Here is a 19,277-nt window from a genome sequence, read left to right on the forward strand (position 1 = left end):
TCTTATTGAAACATATAAGATTGTGAAGGGGCTTGATCGGGTGGATGCGGTAAGGATGTTCCCAAGGATGGGTGAAATTAGAATTAGGGGGCATAATCTTAAAATAAGGGGCTGCTCTTTCAAAACTGAGATGAGGAGAAACTTCTTCTCTCAGAGGATGGTGGGTCTGTGGAATTTGTTGCCCCAGGAAGCTGTGGAAACTACATCATTAAATAAATTTAAAACAGAAATAGACAGTTTCCTAGAAGTAAAGGGAATTAGGGGTTACAGGGAACGGGCAGGAAATTGGACATGAATTTAGATTTGAGGTTAGGATCAGATCAGCCATGATCTTATTGAATGGCGGAGCAGGCTCGAGGGGCCGATTGGCCTACTCCTGCTCCTATTTCTTATGTTCTTATGTCAGAGCCACACACATGTCAGGAGACATTCACCCTATCAGCGTGGGCAGCACAGCAAGTCAAGTACCAGAGCTGGAGACAGGGTGCTGTAACCGAGTGCACCACCCAGTCCTTTGAAAGATCCTGGTTTTCAGACTTGCGAACCGGCGCTGTGTGTGAGCTGCACCTTTTAAAACTTCTCATTGATCTCATGTATCGGATTAAATAACAACTCGCATTTATATAGCGCCATTAACGTAGTAAAACATCCCAAGGCACTTCACAGGAGCAATTATCAGACACTGACAGGTGAACAAAAGCTTGGTCAAAGTGGGAGGATTTTAAAGGAGGAGAGAGAGGCGGAGAGGTTTAGGGAGGGAATAGACCAAAAGATCATAAGAGATAGGAGTAGGAGTAGGCCATTCGGCCCCTCGAGCCTGCTCCGCCATTCAGTGAGATCATGGCTGATCTGATTTTTACCTCAACTGCACTTTCCCGCTCTTTCCCCATATCCTTTGACTCCCTTGCTGATTAAAAATTTGTCTAACTCAGCCTTGAATGTATTCAATGACTCAGCCTCCACAGCTTTTTGGGGTAAAGAATTCCAAAGATTCACGACCCTCTGGGAGAAGAAATTCCTCCTCATTTCCGTCTTAAACAGGCGACCCCTTATTCTGAGACTATGCCCCCTAGTTTTAGATTCCCCCATGAGGGGTAACATCCTCTCAGCATCTACCCTATCGAGTCCCCTCAGAATCTTGTATGTTTCAATAAGATCTCCTCTGATTCTTCTAAACTCCAATGAGTATAGACCCAACCTGTTCAATCTTTCCTCATAAGACAACCCTTCCATACCCGGAATCAACCTAGTGAACCTTCTCTGAACTGCCTCCAATGCAAGTATGTCCTTCCTTAAATAAGGACACCAGAACTGTATGCAGTACTCCAGGTGTGATCTCACCAGCACCCTGTACAGTTGTTGCATGACTTCCTGCTTTTACTCTCCATCCCCCTAGAAATAAAGGCCAATATTCCCTTTGCCTTCCAGATTACCCGCTGCACCTGTATGTTGACTTTTTGTGTTTCATGTATGAGGGCACCCAGATCCCTCTGTACCGCAGCATTTTGTAGAATTTCTCCATTCAAATAATATTTTGCTTTTTTATTTTTCCTCCCAAAGTGGATGACTTCACATTTTCCCACATTATATTCCATCTGCCAAATTTTTGCCCATTCGCTTAACCTGTCAATATCCCTTTGCAGACACTTTGTGTCCTCATCGCAACTTGCTTTTCCACCTATCTTTGTATCATCAGCAAATTTGGCCACAAGACACTCTGTTCCTTCATCCAAGTCATTGATATATATTGTAAGTAGTTGAAGCCCCAGCACTGATCCCTGCGGCACCCCACTAGTTACAGATTGCTGTTTTGAAAATGACCCTTTTATCCCAACTCTTTGTTTTCAATTAGTTAGCCAATCCTCTATCCATGTCAGTATATTACCCCCAACACCATAAGCTCTTATCTTGTGCAGTAATCTTTTATGTGGCACCTTATCAAATGCCTTTTGGAAATCCAAATATACTGCATCCATTGGTTCCCCTTTATCCACCCTGCCCGTTCCTTCCTCAAAGAGCTCTAATAAATTTGTCAGACATGATTTCCCCTTCATAAAACCATGTTGACTCTCCTTGATTGTATTATGAGTCTCCAAATGTCCTGCTACTACTTCCCTAATAATGGATTCTAGCATTTTCCCAAAGACCGATGTTAGGCTAACTGGTCTATAGTTACCTGCTTTCTGTCTCACTCCCTTCTTGAATAGGGGTGTTTCATTTGTGGTTTTCCAATCCCCTGGGACCTTTCCAGAATCGAGTGAATTCTGGAAGATTACAACCAATGCATCCACTATCTCTGTAGCCACCTCCTTTAAGACCCTTGGATGCAAACCATCAGGTCCAGGGGACTTGTCAGCCTTTAGACCCATTACTTTACCTAGTACTTTTTCTCTAGTGATAGTGATTGTTTTTAGTTCCTCCCTCCCCTTTGCCTCTTGATTTTCTACTATTATTGGTATGTTATTAGTGTCTTCTACTGTGAAGACAAGATCCAAAATATCTGTTCAATTCCTCTGCCATTTCCTTGTTTTCCATTATTATTTCCCCAGTCTCATTCTCTGAGGGACTAATGTTTACTTTAGCTCCCTCTTCCTTTTTATATACTTGTAGAAGCTTTTACTGTCCGTTTTTATATTTCTTGCTAGTTTACTCTCATAATTTATTTTCTCCCTCTTCATTATTCTTTTCACTTCATTTTCACATCGTTCACCTGACGAAGGAGGAAGCCTCCGAAAGCTTGTGAATTTAAAATAAAATTGCTGGACTATAACTTGGTGTTGTAAAATTGTTTACAATTGTCAACCCCAGTCCATCACCGGCATCTCCACATCATTATTCTTTTCGTCATCCTTTGCTGGTTTTTAAAGTTTTCCCAATCTTCAGGCTTACCAGTAACGGAGAATTCCAGAGCTTAAGACCTAGATGGCCGAAGGCACGGCCGCCAATGATGGGGCACAGGAAATTGGGGATGCACAAGAGGTCAGAATTGGAGGAGCGCAGGGTTCTCGGTGGGTTGTAGGGCTGGAGGAGGTTACAGAGATGGCGGGGGGTGGGGGGGGGGGGCGGAGAGGGGGATTTGAACACGAGGATGAGAATTTAAATGAGCCAACGTAGGTCAGTGAGCGCAGGGGTGAGTGGAAGTTGGTGCGGGTTAGGATACGGGCAGTAGAATCTTGAATGAGCTGAAGTTGATGGAGAAAGTTACAGCGAAATATTGGAGCCTGGGTTCAAACATTGACTCTTGACTTGACATTTCGTGAAATCTTAGCGCTTGCACTAATTTTCTTTCTTGTCGTAGGAGGCTGAGAACTTGGTTTCCATGGTGATTCCCAGCGAGCTGAGTGCTGCTGTCGCCGAGACTGCAGTGTATTTAAAGGAGTCTGTGGGAAACCCAACGAGAATAGACTACGGAACAGGTACCCGTGCACACATCGTTGCAGAGAGAATCGGCCAATGGATTGTAGTGTTGGTTTTCTGAGTGTAGCTCTTGTTATGGAGAGCAGCTGTCTACAGCCAGTTCCTCCATTATCCATTGCACACCTTCCCATTGAATCCGAGGGCTTTTCTGGTCACTTTACCACCTCTCCTGAATTTGCTGACTCCCGCTGGGGCACAGTTCCATGGATCAGCCTTCCTCCTTCAATCAACACCATCAAAAACAGATTAAATATCCGTTCATGTCGCTGCTGTTTGTGGGATCTTGCTGTTCGCAAAGTGGCTCCTGCATATTTTACTGCATTTCAACCTAATTGATTATACGTGAAGCCCTTGGAAATGTTTGAGAGACGTGATAAGGCGCTGTATAAATACGAGTCTTTCTTCTGTATGTAGGTGGCAACTCTGTCGTCTGGTACCTTTATGGAAGATTAAGGGGTGACCTAATTGAGGTGTTCCAGGATTGTCCACTAGATGGGGGTGTCTGTCAAGCAATTAGATTGTCACACTTTTACACGATGAGGATCTGGAGTTTAACTCTAGACATTATAGAATTTTAAAAGCAGAGAAGTTATGTTAAACTTACGTAGAACCTTTGTTAAACCACAGTTGGAATACTGTGCACAATTCTGGTCTCCATTTTACAAAAGGGATATAGAGGCACTGGAGAAAATACAATAAAGATTTACAAGGATGATTCCAGAACTAAGAGGGTACAACTATCAGAAAAGACTGAATAGGCTGGGCTCTTTTCTCTAGAAAAGAAAAGGCCGAGGGTGACCTGATAGAGGTCTTTAAAATTATGAAGGGGTTCATAGAAACATAGAAAATAGGAGCAGGAGTAGGCCATTCGGCCCTTCGAGCCTGCTCCGCCATTCAGTATGATCATGGCTGATCCTCTATCTCAATACCATGTTCCCGCTCTCTCCCCATACCCCTTGATGCCTTCTGTGTCTAGAAATCTATCTAGCTCCATCTTAAATATATTCAGTGACTTGGCCTCCACAGCCTTCTGTGGTAGAGAATTCCACAGGTTCACCACCCTCTGAGTGAAGAAATTTCTCCTCATCTCAGTCCTAAATGTCCTACCCCGTATCCTGAGACTGTGACTCCTCGTTCTGGACCCCCCAGCCAGGGAAAACATCCTCCCTGCATCCAGTCTGTCTAGCCCTGTCAGAATTTTATATGTTTCAATGAGATCCTCCCTCATTCTTCTAAACTCGAGTGAATACAGGCCGAGTCGACCCAATCTCTCCTTATTCGTCAGTCCTGCCATCCCAGGGATCAGTCTGGTGAACCTTCGCTGCACTCCCTCTATGGCAAGTATATCCTTTCTTAGGTAAGGAGACCAAAACTGCACACAATACTCCAGGTGTGGTCTCACCAAGGCCCGATAGGGTAGATGTAGAGAAGATGTTTCCACTTGTGAGGGAGTCCAAAACTAGGGCCCATAAATATAAGATCGTCACTAATAAATCCAATCAGGCGTTCAGGAGAAACCTCTTTACTCAGAGTGGTGAAAATGTGGAACTTGCTACCACGTGGAGTAGTTGAGGCGAATAGCATAGATACATTTAAGGGGAAGCTGGATAAACACATGAAAGAAACAAAGACTTGCATTTATATAGCGAGTTCCATGACCTTAGGTCGTCCCAAAGCACTTTACAGCCAATGTAGTACTTTTGAAGAGTAGTCAGAGTTGTAATGTAGGAAACGGGCAGCCGATTTACTCACAGCAAGGTCCCTAAACAACCATGAGATAAATTACCAGATAATCTGATTTTGGTTGAGGGAAAAATATTGGCCAGGACACCGGGGAGAACTCCCCTGCATTTCTTGGAATAGTGACGTGGGATCTTTTATAACCACCTGAAAGGGCACACGGGGCCTCGGTTTAACATCTCATCTGAAAGACAGCACCTCCAACAGTGCAGCACTCTCTCAGTACCGCACTGGGAGTGTCAGCCTGGATTATATGGTCAAGGCTCTGCAGTAGGACTTGAACCCATGACCTTCTGACTCAGAGGCGAGAGTGCTACCGGCTGAGCCACGGCTGTGTGAAGCTCTTCTTCACACAGAGCGATCAACATGTAACGGACTGCAGGTAGGCTAATGGAGGCAGAAAGCTATGTAATCATTTAGAAGCATTTGGATGCTGTGCTGGGCGACTGTAGAGACTTTCTGAATGGTTAAGCTAATATGGGTCGAGTGGCCTTTCTCATTTGTATCTAGTGATCTCATCTTTCATTTCCAGCAATTCTTCTCATAGTTAAGAGTTCCCAGACTCCATTAGTATGTTCAGTGATAACGGGTCCCTCCATCAGCGGGACTTGCAAAGAGCTACGATTAATAGCTGGTGCCGATGATGCCATTAGGAGAGCTTCTTGGGTGAGACACTGAGCCCAATGGGGTGAGGTAGCTGGATTCATACGGACAGTAAAAAGGACACAAAACACTAACTCCGGGTTGGAGACGATATCTTTTTATAAAAATTAATTCTGGGGATGTGGGCGTCGCTGGCAAGGCTGGAATTTATTGCCCATCCCTAGCTGCCCCTTGAGAAGGTGGTGGTGAGCCGCCTTCTTGAACCGCAGCAGTCCGTGTGGTGACGGTTCTCCCACAGTGCTGTTAGGAAGGGAGTTCCAGGATTGTGACCCAACGACGATGAAGGAACGGCCGATATATTTCCAGGTCAGGATGGCGTGTGACTTGGAGAGGAACTTGGAGGTGATGGTGTTCCCATGCACCTGGAGCCATTGTCCTTCTAGGTGGTGAAGATCGCGGGTTTGGGAGGTGCTGCCGAAGAGGCCTTGACTTTATCTGTCTTTATGTTAATTCCACTCACTAATAATAATGACTCAATTTGGTTTCTTGAGATCCACCTTGAGATACAGTCTAGACCCGAATCAATTCAGAGGTTTGCTGGTTGGAGCCATATATTGACAAGTGGACGTTGCTGAATTGCTGCCAAAAATGCACCCACCGGTGCTCGCCTTCAGCACGCCTGGGTGATCCTGGAGAGGGGGCATGCGGTGCCCACCGGTACGCTTGAGGCCTTCTGAGACCGGTGGGCACCGCAGGGACTGGAGCATCCTGTCAACACGAACAATAATATTATGGTTTAGTTTTATAAGTTTCTTTTATTGGAAGTTTATTTTATGGTTAAGTTCCTTTATTAGTTGTGCCCCCTTTTTTAAAAAAAAAAGTGGGGGTGCACATGTAAATTGGGTTTTCTGTTTGATGACACTGGGGCAACCGTATGGATGGTTTGGTGCTTTCCTCTGTCTCACCTAAATGGTGAAATTGAAATAAAGGTCTGACTATTTTTATTAGAAGACCCCCAGCCTCCTCCTCCTCCTCCTCCTCCTCCTCCATCTCCTGTTGTTCTGTAACCTGCTGCTGGGAGCCAAACGGAGACAATGGAAACTTGCCCATATTTTCCTCCCCCCACCCCCGGGAAGTGCCTGGGCTTCACTCCGCTGTAAAAAGGGCAGGGACTGAGTCTCACGCACCTGCGTCCCGCTACCCTGTGACACCTCCACTTGAAGCATCGGCTTCCCACAAAACCGTGCTGCTGAGTTTTATTTTGAAAGGGAGTCATTGGGCTGAGGGGGAAGGGTGGGGTTACAGGGTAAGAATAAAATCGGGCTGAGCTGTGACGTGCCCTATGGTTGGATAGCCTGCCAAGATTTCACTGTCCGGGACCAGAGAGGAAGAATGGCCACACGGGTAAAGTACCAGAGGGTGGGTTGGAGCATTCACGAGCAACAGGTAGAAAATCGGAGATGTCTGTCCCTCTCCCTTCCCTCCTTTGTTTTCCCCCTCCCCCATCTTGATGAAGCCACGGCCCTTGACTTGTTCTGTCTCCCCCTCTGACACAGGCCACGAGGCTGCGTTTGCTGCTTTCCTCTGCTGTCTCTGTAAAATTGGAGTCCTGAAGGTGGATGACCAGCTTGCTATTGTGTTTTGTGTATTTGATCGGTGAGTCCACTTGTGCTATTGGGGACTGTCTCCCTTGTGCGCATGTACGTCGTTAAAATATAACTACATTTGGGATTGGGTGATGCAGTGGGTTTGAATCTGGCGCAGACGAATGGGGATAAGTCTGCTGGCTGCAGCAACAACTTGCATTTATACAGCGCCTTTAAAGTAGTAAAACGTCCCAAGGCGCTTCACAGGAGCGCAAATCAGTCAAAAATTTGACACCGAGCTACATAAGGAGATATTAGGACAGGTGACTAAAAGCTTGGTCAAAGAGGTAGGTTTTAAGGAGGGTCTTAAAGGAGGAGAGAGAGGCGGAGAGGTTTAGGGAGGGAATTCCAGAGCTTAGGGCCCAGGCAGCTGAAGGCACGGCCGCCAATGGTGGAGCGATGAAAATCGGGGATGCGCAAGAGGCCAGAATTGGAGGAGCGCAGAGATCTCTGATGGTCGTAGGGCTGGAGGAGGTTACAGAGATAGGGGAAGGGTGAGGCCATGGAGAGATTTGAACACAAGGATGAGAATTTTAAATTTGAGGCGTTGCTGGACCGGGAGCCAGTGTAGGTCAGCGAGCACAGTGGGTGATGGGTGAACGGGGTCCTATATGAAACAAGATGGCGCAGTTTAAATCCAATTTCTTCTGTGTGTCTGTAGACCTACAGCATAGAAACTTAACTTGCTCCTTACCCTCTGAAGATGATAAGGAATTTGCGAGACTAGCATGGAGGGAGCCTGAGATCAGCTCGGTGCCACCCCTCTGAGTTGGGATCGGTAACTCACCTATCACACCGTCCCTCTTGCTCCGTTTTCTAATCATAACATTCAAGAATCAACTTTTTTATGGCAGCCAAAATATTTTTATTTTTTTAATCAAATTATGGGGTATAGTTAATACTGAGGAAAACTGCGACAAAATGCAAGAAGATGTTAATAAACTTGCAGAATGGGTGTGTAAATGGCAAATGAATTTCAATATAGTTAGGTGTGAGGTGGTGCATTTTGGTAGGAGGAATAAGGAGGCCACACACTCCTTGGAAAATAAGAGTCTAAATGGGGAAGAGGTGCAAAGGGATCTCAGGGTACAGATTCACAAATCATCAAAATTAGCAACACAGCTTAACAAAGCTATCAAAAATGCAAACAAAGCACTGGGGTTCATTTCTAGAGGAATAGAATTCAAAAGCAGTGACGTTATGTTAAACTTGTATAGAACCTTGGTTAGACCACACTTGGAATACTGTGCAGAGTTCTGGTCTCCATATTATAAAAATGATATAGAGGCACTGGAGAAGGTGAACAAATGATTTACAAGGATGACAACAGAAGTGAGAGGTTACACCTATCGGGAAAGACTGAACAGGCTGGGGCTCTTTTCTCTATAAAAGAGAAGGCTGAGAGGTGATCTGGTAGAGGTCTTTAAAATTATGAAGGGGTTCGATAGGGTAGATGTGGAGAAGATGTTTCCACTTGTGGGATGTCCAAAACTAGGGCCCATAAATATAAGATAGTCACTAATAAATCCAGTAAAGAATTCAGGAGAAACTTCTTTACCCAGAGAGTGGTCAGGATGTGGAACTCGCTCCCACAAGGAGTAGTTGAGGCGAATGGTATAGATACATTCAAGGGGAAGCTGGATAAACACATGTGGGAGAAAGGAATAGAAGGTTATGTTGATAGGGTGAGATGAAGTGGGGTAAGAGGAGGCTCGTGTGGAGCATAAACTCCGGCATAGACCAGTTGGGCTGAATGGCCTGTTTTTGTGCTGTAAAATTCTATATAATACCAACAAACATAAATTTCAGTCTTTGCCTCCTTCAAACCCACAGGTACCTGCAGGTGATGCGAAAGTTGCAGAAAACGTATCGAATGGAGCCAGCGGGCAGTCAAGGGGTCTGGGGCCTCGACGACTTCCAGTTCCTTCCCTTCATCTGGGGCAGTTCCCAGCTAATAGGTAAAGTGTTGTTGGCTGCTTTCCCCCTTTTTTTAACCAGTTATTCTCCCCGTTTCCGACAGGGCTGGATCACCGCATTTCATACCATGCCCCACCTCCTACAACTATCGCATTTGGAGTACTGCGTTCAGTTTTGGGTACTGCACTTCAGGAAGGATATACTGACCTTGGAGGGGATACAGGGCAGATTCACCAGAATGATACCGGGCCAAAAGGCTTAAATTATGAGGACAGGTTGCATAGACTAGGCTTGACTTTAGAAGGTTAACGGGTGCTCTGATCAAGATGTGTAAAATGATAAAAAGATTTGATAGGGGAGATAGAGAGAAACTATTTCCTCTGGTGGGGGAGTTCAGAACAAGGGGTCATAACCTTAAAATTAGAGCTAGGCCGTTCAGGGGTGATGTCAGGAAGCACTTCTTCACACAAAAGGGGAGTGGAAATCAGGAACTCTCTCCCCCAAGTGGCTGTGGATGCTGGGGGTCAATTGGAGCTTTCAGGAGTGAGGTCGATAGATTTATGTTGGGTACAGCTATCAAGGGATATGGAACCAAGGCGGGTAAATGGAATTACAATACACATCAGCCATGATCTAATTGAATGGCAGAGCAGGCTAGAGGGGCTGAACGGCCTCCTCCTGTTCCTATATTCCTTTCCCCTTTTCTGCTCCTGGTGCGTCAGAGTGGTAGGAAGTAGCTTGAATTCTGCTGTTCCCCATACCCTGATCTACAGAGACCAAACAATCCCACCCTCCATTCACCAAATGTGTATGGCAGCAGATCAGATTGGCAGGCAACCATGAAGACATATAAGTCAATTCGTACACAAACATCTGGACCTGTACTCCTTAGTCATTTTTATCTCCACTTCCTCGATTGACTGATTTCCCACTTGACTAACTTTTTGCGCTCAGAATTTGGGCAAGGAATCTGCTCCACAGATTTGCCTGTACTATTAGCATCTGGTTTTCCCTCCCCCCTGCCCCCTTATTAGGCACACGTGGCCTCTGTTCCATGATAACGGCCGGTGTGGACAATCGTACTGCAAACCCGCATCCTTCCATTCCGTGCAGGGAGACTGGAAAAGCTGGGATTGTTCTCAGAGCAGAGAAGGTTAAGAGGAGATTTAATAGTGGTGTTCAAAATTATAAGGGGCTTTGACAGAGTAAATAAGGAGAAACTGCTTCCATTGGCAGGAGGGTCGGTAACCAGAGGACACAGATTTCAGCTAATTGGCAAAAGAACCAGAGGGGCGATGAGGAGAATTTTTTTTTAACGCAGTGAGTTGTTACGACCTGGAATGCACTGCCTGAAAGTGTTATAAACTGGATAGCCAGGTGGTGAAGGAGGGAATACTAAAGCCTGGTCTTCAGTTACTTCCAAGCCTTTATTCACACAGCTCAACACTACACACCCTCCTATTTATGGATACAAGAGAGTACATAGGAATATAGGAACAGGAGTAGGCCATTCAGCCCCTCGAGCCTGCTCCGCCATTTTATATGATCATGGCTGATCTGTGATCTAACTCCATATACCCGCCTTTGGCCCCTATCCCTTAATACCTTTTGGTTGCCAAAAAACTATCTATCTCAGATTGTACCCAACTGATACCCACCACCTGAATACAATTAATACTAATTTGATGTAAATCACATAGATACAATTAACAGAAAGGGTGGTGGAAGCAGCTTCAGTAGTAACTTTCAAAAGGGAGTTGGATGTACAATTGAAAAGGAAAAAATTTGCAGGGCTATGGGACAAGAGCAGGGGAGTGGAACTAACTGGATAGCTCTTTCAAAGAGCCAGCACAGGCACGGTAGGCCGAATGGCCTCCTTCTGTGCTGTATGAATACATATGCCACCCCTTCTCGGCTGTGCACCTTCTTAATTCATTAAAAATCGTTGGCCTGGATTAGTGCATAACTGAGCCATGCAGGCCAGGGAAGGTCCACGGTTCGATTCCTGGTCTGGGCAGAGCGAGCTGATCTCAGCCGGGGCAACACTTGGGGAGCCACAATTGGCCTGGTTCTCTGGGATTACGGGGGGGGGGGGGGGGGAGGGGGAGAATCGATTGAGAGTTTCTGCTCCCGATCACCATCCAATGAGCCCTGATAGTGTGTGTCTGGACATACTCCTGCCCCCCCACTCCTAGCCATGACTTCTGGCCACCTTTCTAGCCGCGACCCACCCTCCTCCTCTAGTTACCGGGGTCTCCTCTCCTGCTCGGACCCCCAGCCTGGTCTTCTCTAACACCTCATCTATTTAAAAACTAATATTTTGATGCGTGGCCAGTCGCTCGCTGAAGTGGTCAGAATCAAGGCTCGACAGTGATGCCCCTCACCCAGTGGTCAAGCAGCATAGGCTCTCTCGCATGAGAAACGGTCACTTGGATGAGGAGGGTTGTCCAAGGAAGAGTCGGAGCCTCCAGAAGAGGGAGGGAGGGAGGGTGAGAAACGTCAGCAGCTTTTTCCTTCAGGGCTGCAGTTATATTTTTTTTCTTTCTCTTTCAGGTCACCCTACCCTGGAGCCGTGTCATTTTGTGGATGAGAAAGTAGTGAACGAGCACCACAAGGAATACATGTTTCTGGAGTGCGTCAGGTTTATTAATGAGGTGAGAAGCTGAATCGCGGGGTCACTGTGACCCCGGGTCGCTGTTTGGGGAGGGGGAGGGGGGGAGCCCGAAGTCTATTTGTAACCAACCTCCTTAAGGCCCGGAAAAGCAGCCGGCCCAACATGCCTCCCAAAGCATGGGATTAGTAAGCCACTGAATATTTGCAGTGTGACCCAGAAAACATTCCTCCCCAACCAGGTGCTGGTCCTATCGCCAGATCAACTGACCATGAGTACCCCGGCTGCCCGCTCAGAGATACCCCCTCGCCCCCCCCCCCCAGAGCAGCTCTGCGCTAGGAGAAGAGACAAGCGCAAACTCCCTGCTGCATTTGCCAGCCCTCTCCGACGGGCGTAAAAAATTCCGTGGTACTATTTCGAAGAAGAGCAGAGGAGTTATCCCCAGTGTCCTGGCCAATATTTAATCCCTCAACCAACATCACTAAAACAAAAAGACGATCTGACCGTTATCATGCTGCTGTTTGTGGGATCTTGCTGTGCGCAAATTGGCTGCCTACATTACAACAGTGTCTACACTTCAAAGAGTACTTCATTGGCTGTAAAGCGCTTTGGGACGTCCTGAGGTCATGAAAGGCACTATAGAAATGCAAGTTTTCTCTCTCTCTCCCTCTCTTTCTGCCTTTCTCTCAGGGGACTTAACAGTGCAAGCCTCTGTGGTCAGTGTTGGTTCATCTCCTTAGTCAATCGACCGGAAGGAGCATTTAATCATTGTAGACAGGGGGCCCCATTCTTACCCCCCCCCTTTCAGATCCTGCCAAAATCAAAACAAAAACTCTGTGGGGTTTGGGGAGGGAGGAACAAGCATAACCATATTCTTGTTTTACTTCAAGTGTAACTTCTACCAGACGATGAATTACAGAGCACAGAAACAGGCCATTGGGCCCAACTGGTCTATGCCGGTGTTTATGCTCCACATGAGTCTCCTTCCACCCAACTTCATCTCACTTGATCAGCATAACCTCCTGTTCCTTTCTCCCTCGTGTACTTATCTAACTTCCCCTTAAATGCATCTACGCTATTCGCCTCAACTACTCCATGTGGTAGCAAGTTCCACATTCTAACCACTCTCTGGGTAAAGAATCTGTTGGATTTTTTTAGTGACTATCTTATATTTATGACCACTAGTTTTGGATTCCCCCACAAGTGGAAAAATTTTCTCTATGTTTATTCTATCGAACCCCTTCATAATCTTAAAGACCTCTATCAGGTCACCCCTCAGCCTTCTCTTTTCTAGAGAAAAGAGCCCCAGCCAATTCAGCATTTCCTGATAGTTATAAGCTCTGTTTCTGGTATCATCCTTGTAAATCTTTTTTGCACCTTCTCCAGTGCTTCGATATCATTTTTGTATATGTAGACCAGAATTGTGCACAGTATTCGGAAGTGTGGTTTAACCAAGGTTCCATACAAGCACCATCGATGTTCAAAAAAGGGCTTTACGTGCCTATCCCACCTTCCCAACTAAAAGGAGCCTGTGGGTATCAGATGTAGCTGTAGGACTCTAACATCGTTCCAAGAGGTTTTTTTTGGGAGGAGAGGGGGAAGAAGGGGGGAAAAGAGAGAGAAAGAGAAAGGAGCTGAAAGGCGAGGACAGGGGCTTGGCACGCAAAGAGTTACAGCTTGCTTGCAAGGGGGAGGAGGGACAAGCTCACGAGCTCGGGTTTCAGTTAAACGGCAGAGGAAGCTTACACAGGAAGAAGGAAGCTTGAGGCCCCTTAGCTGCCAGAGAAATAGTTTAAAAGGGTCAGGTCCCCGGGGAGCAACGAAGCATGAAAGTAGTCACTGAGTAATTTCCTTCCCAAGATGGCTGCTATGACTTAGATTCCCCACGGACCCTCCTCCTCCCGCCTCGATGTTTTGCTGTGAACCCAAAATAGCTTCCCTTCACTTAGTCAAGAGATCCATTTTTCTCACGTGAAAGTCTGCAAAAAAAATGTACAACCCGCTATTGCGGCCATGTGTTTAAGATCCCCAGCTCGGAACCCTCGATGTAGCTTTTCATGCTGAATTTTTATTTTGGAAGGAGGGACTGGACTGCAGTCTTTTAAAACTCATAAAACCTCAATTTTTGCTTCTGCCGATGTTCCAAAATCTCTTGTCCGTTACTCCCAGTCATCTTTCGATTTGTGTTTCTTTTCTCCCCCTCTCAATTAAAAATCGAATGGTTTGCAGTTTCCCTGCTGGCCGGGTTTTTGAGCGCTGCTGTCTCGTTGTGGGACGGGGTTTGGGGAAGAGGGGGGTGCGAAACGGGGCCCAGGAGTATCTTTACAAACTCTGGGCCATTCTTACTCATCTTGTTTCCCATCTCAGACAAACAGTGGTGAACCAAAGGGACAGGTTGACTAGGATGGGCATAGAATCACATTGGTGTCAGCTGTGGCTTCGTGGGTAGCACTCTCGCCTCCGAGTCAGAAGGTCGTGGGTTCAAGTCCCATTCCAAAGACTTGAGCACAAAATCCAGGCTGACACTCCCGGTGCAATACTGAGGGAGCGCTGCACTGTTGGAGGTGCCGTCTTTTGGATGAGACGTTAAACCAAGGCCCTGTCTGCCCTCTCAGGTGGATGTAAAAGAACCCATCGCTATTCAAAGCGCAGGGCAGGGGAGTTCTCACCAGTGTCCTGGGCCTACATTTATCCCTCAACCAACATGACTAAAACAGATTATCTGGTCATTATTTCATTGCTGTTTATGGGATCTTGCTGTGCACAAATTGTCTGCCGCGTTTCCTACATTATAACAATTACTACGCTTCAAAAGTACTTAATTGGCTGTAAAGCACTTTGGGACACCCTGAGGTTGTGAAAGGCGCTATATAAGTCCTTTCCTTTTTTGTTTCTTTATCTGACTGTGATAATAAGCAGGGCTGCAGTATGTGAGCAGCCTCTGTGGTGAAGCTATTTCCCGTCACATCACTGGCCAGGATATATAAATTCTCTCTCCACAGCAAATATTGAGGTAGAACAAAAGTTTAACCACGGCCTCTTCAGGAAATGCCCTTCCCAGCATCGGCAGATGTTTTTTGGTGGGAGTGGCAATGATGTGTATGGAAGGTGGCAAGACCCATCTCTTTGTGAGTAGATAAGGCCATAAAAAAGGCAAACAGAATCTTTTAGTATCCAGAGAGATAGAATACAAAAGCAAGGATGTAATGTTGAACTTGTACAAGATCTTAATTAGACCACAGTTTTGAGTATTGTGTACAGTTTTTGGGGCACCCCATTATTGGAAGGGTGGAAAATAAATCTTACAGAATTCCCTAGATTCTAGATCGCACCCCGTGGATTGGAAGGTAGCAAATGTAACCCCACTATTCAAGAAAGGACGGAGTGAGAAAACAGGGAACTACAAGCCAGTTAGCCCGTCATCAGTAGTAGGGAAAATGCTGGAATCTATCATTAGGGATGTAGTAACAGGGCACTTAGAAAATCATAATATGATTGGGCAGAGTCAACACGGTTTTATGAAAGGGAAATCGTGTTTGACAAATCTATTAGAATTTTTTTGAGGGTGTAACTAGCAGGGTAGACAAAGGGGAACCAGTGGATGTAGTATATTTGGATTTTTAAAAGGCAGTCGATAAGGTGGGCAAGTGGGTGAAGTGACAGTGGGTGACCATATTGGGGATAGTGACCACAGTTCAGTTAGTTTTAGCATTATTGTGGAAAAGGACAGAGGTAAATCAGGAGTAAACGTTTTAAATTGGGGGAAGGCAAATTTTACAGAACTAGGCAGAAGTGGACTGGGCACAACTACTTGAGGAGAAATCAGTGGGAAGCACTAAAAAGTGAAATTCTGCGGGTACAATGCAGACACGTCCTCTCAAAGAAAAAGGGTGGCACTGCCAAATTTAGAGCCACCTGGCTGTCTAGAAGTATACGGGGCAAGATAAAGCAGAAAAAGAAAGCTTATGACTGTCACAGAAAACTAAATACTGTAGAAATACTGGGAAAGGCCGAACAATTATAGGCTGGTCAGTCTTACCTCGGTGGTGGGCAAACTATTAGAATCAATACTGAGAGATGGGATAAACTGTCACTTGGAAAGGCATGGTTTAATCAGGGATAGTCAGCATCGATTTGTTCAGGGAAGGTCATGCCTTACAAATCTGATTAAATTCTTTGAGGAAGTAACAAGGAGGATTGATGAGGGTAGTGCAGTGGATGTTGTCTACATGGATGTTCTCTACATTAGTAAGGCATTGGACAAGGTCCCACATGGCAGACTGGTCAGAAAGGTAAAAACCCATGGGATACAGGGAAATGCGGCAAATTGGATCCAAAATTGGCTCAGTAACAGGAAACAAAGGGTAAAAGTCGATGGATGTCTTTGCGAATGGAAATCCGTTTCCAGTGGTGTGCCACAGGGCTCAGTGTTGGGTCCCTTGCTGTTTGTGGTATATATTAATGATTTGGACTTGAATGTAGGGGGCATGATTGGCAAATTTGCAGACGACACAAAAATTGGCCATGTAGTTGATAGTGAAGAGGATAGCTGTAGATTCCAAGAAGATATCAATGGGTTGGTGGAGTGGGCGGAAAAGTGGCAAATGGAGTTCAACCCGGAGAAGTGTGAGGTAATGCACTAATGGAGGGCAAACAGTAAAAGGGAATACGCAGTAAACGGGAATATATTGAGAGGGGTAGAGGAAGTGAGAGACCTTGGAGTGCATGTGCACAGGTCCCTGAAGGTGGCAGTACAGGTAGATAAGGTTGTGAAGAAGGCATACGGAATGCTCTCCGTTATTAGCCGAGGTATAGAATACAATAGCAGGGATGTAATGATGGAACTGTATAAAACGCTGGTAAGGCCACAGCTGGAGTATTGTGCGCAGTTCTGGTCACCACATTACAGGAAGGACGTAATTGCTCTGGAGAGAGTGTGGAGAAGATTTACAACAATGTTGCCAGGGCTTGAAAATTGCAGCTATGAGGAGAGATTGGATGGGCTGGGGTTGTTTTCCTTGGAGCAGAGGAGGCTGAGGGGTGACTTGATTGAGGTGTACAAAATTATGAGAGGCCCAGGTAGAGTAGACAGGAAGTACCTGTTTCCCCTAACGGAGAGTTCAAGAAGTAGAGGACATAGATTTAAGCTGATTGGCGGAAGGATTAGAGGGGACATGAGGAAAAACTTTATTACCCAGAGGGTAGTGGGTGTATGGAATTCGCTGCCCAAATTGGTGGTAGAGGCAGGGACCCTCAACTCTTTTAAAAAGTACCTGGACCTGCACCTAAAGTGCTGTAAGCTGCAGGGCTACGGACCAGGTGCTGGAAGGTGGGATTAGAATGGGCACCTGGTTGTTCTTCGAGCCGGCGTGGACATGATGGGCCGAATGGCCCCCTTCTGTGCTGTATCCTTTCTATGGTTCCATAAGAGGTCATTACACAAGATTAGGGCTCATGGGATTGGAGGTAATATATTAGAACGGATTGAGGATTGATTAACGGACAGAAAAAAAGAGTAGGAATAAACGGGTCTTTTTCGGGTTGGCAGGTTGTAACTAGTGGAGTGCCGCAGGGATCGGTGCTTGGGCCTCAGCTATTTACAATCTATTGTTAATGACTTAGATGAAGGGACCGAGTGTAATGTATCCAAGTTTGCTGACGATACAAAGCTAGATGTGAAAGTAAGTTGTAAGGAGGATGCAAAGGGATAGCGACAGGTCAGGTGAGTGTGCAAGAGGTGGCAGCTGGAGTATAATGTGGGGAAATGTGAGGTTATTCACTTTGGTCGGAAGAATAGAAAAACGGAATACTTTTTAAATGGTGAGAAACTATTAAATGTTGGTATTCAGAGGGATTTGGGTGTCCTTGTCCACGAAACACAGAAAGTTGACATGCAGGTACAGCAGGCAATAAGGAAGGCAAATGGTATTTTGGCCTTTATTTTTTTTAATTCGTTCATGGGTTGTGGGCATCGCTGGCAAGGCCAGTAAGAGGGTTGGAGTACAAGAGCAAGGAAGTCTTGCTGAAACTGTACTGGGCTTTGGTGAGACCTCGCCTGGAGTACTGTGTACAGTTTTGGTCTCCTTACCTAAGGAAGGATATAGTTGCCTTAGAGGGGGTGCAACAAAGGTTCACTAGATTAATTCCTGGGATGAGAGGATTGTCCTATGAGGAAAGATTGAGTAGAATGGGCCTATATCGTCTGGAGTTTAGAAGAATGAGAGGTGATCTCATTGAAACATCTAAGATTCTATGAGAGCTTGACAGGGTAGATGCTGAGAGGCTGTTTCCCCCAGCTGGAGAGTCTAGACCTAGGGGGCATCGTCTCAAGATAATGGGGTCGGCCATTTAGGACTGAGATGAGGAGGAATTTCTTCACTCAGAGGGTCGTGAATCTTTGGAATTCTCTACCCCAGAGGGCTAGGGATGCTCAGTCATTGAGTATATTCAAGGCTGAGATCGATAGATTATTGGACTCTGGGGGAATCAAGGGATATGGGGTTCGGGCAGGAAAGTGAAGTTGAGGTCGAAGATCAGCCATGATCTGATCGAGTGGTGTAGCAGGCTCGAGGGGCCGTATGGCCTACTCCTGCTCCTATTTCTTATGTTCTTATAAATGGAGAAGATGCGGGGTAGACTCACTGAGAAGCTATCAGTGATGAAGTTATGAAGAGAGACTTGAAAAGGCGCGGCTTTCTTCACTTGAGCTGAAACTGTCAAGTGATGAGGCGATAAGGATGTTCAAGATTAAGATTTAGATATAGAATTACATAGAATTTACAGCACAGAAGCAAGCCATTCGGCCAAACTGGTCTAAGCCGGGGTTTATACTCCACACGAGCCTCCTCCCTCCCTACTTCATTTCACCCTATCAGCATATCCTTCTCTTCCATTCTCCTTCATGTACTTAGCTAACTTCCCATTAAAGGCATCGTTCTCACCACACTCTGGATAAAGAAGTTTTTCCTGAATTCCTTGTTGGATTTATTAGTGATTATCTTATATTTATGGCCCTTAGTTTTGGATTCCTCCACAAGCAGAAACATTTTCTCTATGTCTACCCTATTGAACCCCTTCATGTAATGAGTATTTAGAGATTGTTCCCACTGGTTGGTGAGACAGTAATGAATTATAGAGAAGGATGGAAAACATTTCTTTACACAGAAGGTGGTTAGAATGTAGAATTTTCTGTCACAAGCTGTTGAAGCAAAGTCAATAAATTATTTTAAAAGGAAATTAGATCATTGCTTGAAAAAGAGGAATATTTAAGGGTGTGGGGAGCAAGCAGGAGAGTGGAGTCAGACTGGGTGGCTCGTGGGGAAAAACACTGGCACAGATTTGAT

At 45.8% G+C, this 19,277-nt stretch overlaps 1 protein-coding gene across 3 annotated transcripts in view; it reads left to right on the forward strand.

Annotated features, from left to right (window-relative positions):
* The window catches only part of ptpa (protein phosphatase 2 phosphatase activator), a 56,346-nt gene that overhangs the window by 14,259 nt on the left and 22,810 nt on the right, over window positions 1-19,277 (forward strand). For all 3 annotated transcript variants that reach the window (XM_067969978.1, XM_067969980.1, XM_067969979.1), the window contains exons 5-8: window positions 3,299-3,416; window positions 7,317-7,416; window positions 9,240-9,364; window positions 11,877-11,977. In XM_067969978.1, the coding sequence (XP_067826079.1) occupies window positions 3,299-3,416; window positions 7,317-7,416; window positions 9,240-9,364; window positions 11,877-11,977 (444 nt within the window). The remainder of the gene's footprint in view (window positions 1-3,298; window positions 3,417-7,316; window positions 7,417-9,239; window positions 9,365-11,876; window positions 11,978-19,277) is intronic.

This window comes from Heptranchias perlo, chromosome 31, assembly GCF_035084215.1.
Source record: "Heptranchias perlo isolate sHepPer1 chromosome 31, sHepPer1.hap1, whole genome shotgun sequence".
Classification (NCBI taxonomy): domain Eukaryota; kingdom Metazoa; phylum Chordata; class Chondrichthyes; order Hexanchiformes; family Hexanchidae; genus Heptranchias; species Heptranchias perlo.